Raw genomic sequence first — 5,455 nt, forward strand, 5'->3', positions numbered from 1 at the left:
TAATATTAATAAAAAACATTTATCAAAGTGTTAAACATGAACAATATAATGTAATACAATTTTTCTTCTCTGTATGTACAACTATTTATAAATGTATCTTATTATTTCACAATTCTGTATCGCAAATGTAACAGAGAAAAAGTTTAACAAACTTGCGTGTTGCAACTTCTCCGTCATATTTGCGTAACTTATACAATATCGTTAAAGGGTGTTTTGTTAATCGTTAATTTAAAAAAAAATTCGACAAAAAATTGATGCTAATTGTAAGACTAAACGAGAAGAAAAGAAGACCGAAATAAAGATCACGAACGTCTCTAAAAGGAACAGAAAATTCACGAACGATTTAATTGCAATTGCTGAATCATCGGATTCCAATCGATAGCACGCGATAAACTCTGAATGAAATTGAAAATGTGCATTAACTGCATTCTAACCTATGACCCCCGATGACCCACGCGGCAAGGAATTCCCGCGGCCTGGAAGAATCGAACCAGGAGAGATAGAGACAGATCCGGATAAGAAATCAACGGTGGTTCCCCGGATGGAAGTATCGCTAAGGAAACAGGGAAAACGTCTGGACAGCGAAAACCGTATATAAGGGCAAGCTCTCGCCGAATGAAGCATACAACTCACTCAACTCTACTCAAGAGCATTAGAAATCTTGTGTTCAACAGTTGGAAGTAAACGAAGCAACAACTTGAAAAATGAAGTTCATCGTGTTGGCTCTCTTCTGCTCGGTAGCGTTCGCCGCTGCTCAATTGGAACCTGAAGCTTACTATGTAAGTATACTCTGCCTTTTTCGATCATCTTTGAAATGTTCGAATGAAATGAATACATAGTGAGAAATGATCAATTGTTATGGAACATTCAAGAGATTTTTTGTGGAATTTGGAGATTTGTTTTGTCAAAGAAGTAGTCGTTGCACTGTAAGTCTAATAATTTGCAAAACTATATACGTAAATTTATGAAATGAAAATTTTTTGGTCTTAGAATAAGTGTCCATTTGAGAGTAAAACTGTCGAGAATTACTCTCGAGAGTGAAGTTTATCAGTCTATTGCGAGTACGTTACTGGCGGAGAGCTGGACACTCAATTGGAGAGTACTCTCGAGAGCAATTACCGTGAAAAACTCTCATGTGGACAAGTACCCTCATGCATTAACGACCAAAAATTTAGAACCCCTTATTAACATACAGTATTAAATTTGCTACCAATTTTTTTACGAATTTGCAATTAATATTACGCGAATCTATATCAATTTCCTTAAACTTAGTAAATTTGTGTAATAAAAAATGTACTAAAAATTCAAATTCAGAGATTTCTAATAAAATACAGAAATCCTCTAATTGACAAAATTTCATTAACAAACAAAATTCTACAAACTTTTCATTCACCTGCTCTGCAAGCTTTCTACACTGACTGTAATTCTCAAACTTTATACCCAGTGTACATCTACAAATCCAACTCACCCCGAAGTTCGAAAAGCAAATTCACCAATTACCCACGATCAATTTTTATCACCTCTAATAATTGCCCAACGTTCCGCGACTCCTTTATTAATCTCTACATTCTCAGCGGACAACAATCAACCCAAGAGACAACCTTCACTTACACAGCTCTTAATACCAAACATCTCCGCCCATTTGATCGAACACTTTGCAGCAAGAATCTCCAGCTCCCCTTCATTAACCGTGAATCGATCTTTCTTTCCCAGGGTTCTCCACGTGTCCGACGACAGGATCGAGGATCCCTCGTGATCCACGGCGAGAAACCAATGAGCGGTCCGGATCGTCGTCCATCCTTGGACGTCGACTACCATCAACGTGTCTTGGACAGAAATGGAATGACCGCGAACACCTACGGAGGACTGAACATTCGTCCAGGACAGCCACCACAGCCCCATGCCGGCATCCAGCTCCAGCGTAACTTCAAGGACGGCTTTATCGGGGGTTTCGGTCAAGTTCAACGCAGACCTGGTGGCGGACCATCGCCCACTTTTGGCATTTCCGGTGGCTACAGATTCAGACGCGACGTCGACGAGCCCGTCGACGACGAAATCGCGCCCCAATATTAATAACGACCTCGAATCGTACCAGATGTATTTAACACGATTATTTATTCCGACGCTTATTTTTAACTTAATCTCACTTTAATCTTACGTATCTGCTTTAAATTATATGTTTGACTGATTGACGAGATATTGGATGTTGATAATGCATCGATGACTAATTGTATCGAGAATCTATTGAAATAAATGTAATTAGAATCGCATCTGTGGATTTTTCTTTTTCTCCTTTTTTCTTCCTCGCCGGGGAAAAAAGGGTGAACGAACTTGTCGAGTGCAAACGAACTTTCAACGCGCTGAGAGTGTACACGATAAGTGTATGGAATAGAGCTAGAGCACTTGATAACTGAGAGCGCGGGTAATGAGGCTACACGGTTGCTCGAATACGAGGATGATGTGGTAATGAGAGGTCTCGTGGGATTAATGAAGAGTTTGGTTTGTTGAATCGAGGGGTTTTCTCGTTGTTTTTACTTCGTTCTCTTAACCCATTCGGTAGATTTTAACCACGGCTGCAAAATTTGTTATTTTGCCCGTTTTGAAATGAAAAAGTATCAAAATTCAGCTTATTAAATTAAGGTGGACATGTGTAAAGGATAAAATTAAGTATTAAATTAAGGTGGAAGTGTACCAAAAGGCTCCAAATTTTCAAAACGCCTATAGTAATAAAATGATTAATCAGCTATTATACATTCTCACTGATTTCGCGTATAAAAAACAATAACAACGAAGAAGCAACTATAAAATAGAATCAACTGAAATGCAAAAAAAAGAAGAAGAGTAGTCAAAAAATCCGTGATTTAACTATCGACAGATACAATGAAATTCCCAAGTGAAACGTTCCAACAGGAATGCAAAGTTTCGTATACAAAGAGGCAATACGACTATGCGAAAAGTTTTAATACTGCAGTACAATCGGGGGCGAGTAGATTGACCAGCCAGGGTCAGACACAGTCAACGGGCAGAGAATAACGAGAAAGTGTCGGCAGTATGACAATTGCCGGTGGTAAAGGTTATAAAACCTCTCGAGTATTCAATTCTAAAAGCTGGATAATACGAGAAGTTGCTTATAAAACGTTTAAAAGTCACCGGCTCGTGATACAATAAACTGGGTCTCTGATATTCCAATAAGAGCAGAAAAGAGTGAGAGAAAAAAGAACGACCGATCTTCAGAGCAAATAATTTATATATAGACCTTTAACAGGCGTATAGTGGATGTAATAAAAAACAAAAAAAAGAAGAAGAAACTGTCACAGTGAAGAAATATATTCAGTCCACGCAATCGCTATAAATCTGTCGCGTGGTATCATTGTATCCTAAGCGCCATTACCTATACGAGCATCGTTTGATACCAGTTGCTGAATGTAGAATGACCAATTGAAGAGAATTACCAAACACGTGACTCAACTTTACCATGTCACTGTGATTATGATAAACTTGACTTCGCACCCGATCGTACGATTCGAGCCTTTACAACACGTAACATGGGTACAGGCTTTTTCGACGAGCAACGATATATGTAAAGTACCTTCCGAGACTTTAGACTTTGCTCGGGTGTAATAAAAGCTTCAACGTATCGTTGTTGCCAGAGGAAATAATAATTTTACGTATTCACGATTGCATTCATTGGTGGTCGATTGTTCCCTTCGCGAGTCGTAGCCACGCGCCTCGTCGCGGAGGAAGGAGATGGTATAGTTGGTGGAATCGATGTGAGATTGTGAATTAAAGCGTTAAGAATTTTGAGAATTTTTTTTTAGGGGTAACTATTACGTGAAGAGGTAAAATGTTTTTGGAGGATGTAAATGTGAGCTTCAGCTTTCCCCTGGAAATTTTAGAAAGTGAAAATGTTGCAAGATGGAGGAGTTATTGGGTATTTTATTGGTATTGATTGGTGCAGCTGCACTCGGGGCTCTGTTTTTTGTGAATTGATATTTGAATTTCTGAAATCAGACGGGCGTGGAGTAACATGAAATTCGATAGTAGAAACGTCAGTTTGGATGAGATAGGGAGCTCGAGCTACGTTCAGGGCTGTACGAAGTTAACTTGGTACCAGTCTTCCCATTAGAGTATATTTAACAATGTAACTGAAAGAGAGAAAATGCTGGATGCGTTCTTGGCAGTTCGAGGATTCACATTTGAGCCATTCAGAAGCCAAAATGATTAACTCCACTTTTTGAAATTCTTCCAAATTTAGTATCAAAGCTAACTCTTCATAAATACTCTTCATAAATAAAAAAGATTTAATAAATTTAATTTGACGGAGTTAGTCACTTTGGTTTCTAAGTGGTTCATTTTTTGCTCGAAGCGTGCGACTCAAGATTTAGGGCATTCCCATAAGACGCACACGATACCGCGTGCAACTAGGACAATCGATATTTTCGCCTAATGTGAAAATTTACGACCTCGCTATATCTCTTCCACCAACTTTACCGTATTGATAAAAATTAATCTGCGGCTTACGGCGCACACAAATTTCTCAAATACCGTATTTAACCTATGAATTTTTTCCGACTATACATCTAAGCGTCAGCCATTTTCTAGTACTGCGTCAGGTAACAAAAGCTAATCTGTTACAGATTAATTACATTTACTAATCCTCGGTCTTACAAATTCAAACGAAAGTTCTCTTGCTAATATAACTATTTTTCTCAGATCTTCACCAGAATCTCTGGCACTTACTTAAGGAGCTAAACATTTAAGGTATTAAAAATTTTTTAAATATTGCAGCGAAAGCACCAATTCCGAGTTGACACTTAAACGGCCATAAACGAGGCTCGCGCTCCATATCTTCCCCAAACTGGTGCTTTAACGCTCGAGTTATATGCACTTCGATGCCCGATCGACTTTACGACCGCGCAATATTTCTTCCACCGACTATACCTTCGCGGAGGGAGGCTAAACTGCGGCGCGGCGTCTCGGACCGGTGTCTCCCGAGATACGAACTTAATAAAAAATAGTGGCGTATATTAGCAAAAATAGCTCAAGGGAAAAAAGTCGTTGCGGCGAGACGAGGTCAAGGTGAATTTCCCGTACCCATGGTCCACCGTGGATAACCTCAAATACGCAATATTTGCTGTTCGATAATTGTGAACCGATGAACGGTAAGTCGTAGCTGGAAATTCTAGGCGTGCCATCGATCGAATACTACGAAAACGTGTATAAGTGTAAGTTTAAAGGAGATCAGATAAAGTAAGACAGTTCCGTAATTGCACACATTCATTTATTTCTAATCGTCCATTTACAATTGCATCAATTTTTTCCTATTTATAGCTGAACTTATTCTACATTAATTTCCCATTTTCCTCCAGATGGGTATTTAATTTCCCTCCGTTTCAAATTTACAAAATTCACGAGGTCGGTCACGTCTAGAAAAATTCATATCTACTTCTGGAAG

General features: G+C 38.8%; 1 protein-coding gene across 1 annotated transcript; it reads left to right on the forward strand.

Annotated features, from left to right (window-relative positions):
• The first annotated feature begins 609 nt into the window (after positions 1-609).
• Positions 610-2,156, forward strand: LOC108577470 (hymenoptaecin-like). The gene is made up of 2 exons (XM_017940623.1): positions 610-779; positions 1,714-2,156. The coding sequence occupies exons 1-2, from the start codon at positions 705-707 to the stop codon at positions 2,071-2,073; spliced, it is 435 nt and encodes a 144-aa protein (XP_017796112.1). The 5' UTR covers positions 610-704; the 3' UTR covers positions 2,074-2,156.
• Positions 2,157-5,455: the final 3,299 nt, after the last annotated feature.

Source organism: Habropoda laboriosa, unplaced genomic scaffold, assembly GCF_001263275.1.
Source record: "Habropoda laboriosa isolate 0110345459 unplaced genomic scaffold, ASM126327v1 scaffold776, whole genome shotgun sequence".
Taxonomy (NCBI): Eukaryota; Metazoa; Arthropoda; class Insecta; order Hymenoptera; family Apidae; genus Habropoda; species Habropoda laboriosa.

Bases quoted from the DNA above. Each gene is read 5' to 3' on its own strand.
- LOC108577470 (XM_017940623.1), top strand. From the start codon at position 705: ATGAAGTTCATCGTGTTGGCTCTCTTCTGCTCGGTAGCGTTCGCCGCT. The intron at 780-1,713 runs GTAAGTATACTC...TTTCTTTCCCAG, and splicing joins TGGAACCTGAAGCTTACTAT to GGTTCTCCACGTGTCCGACG.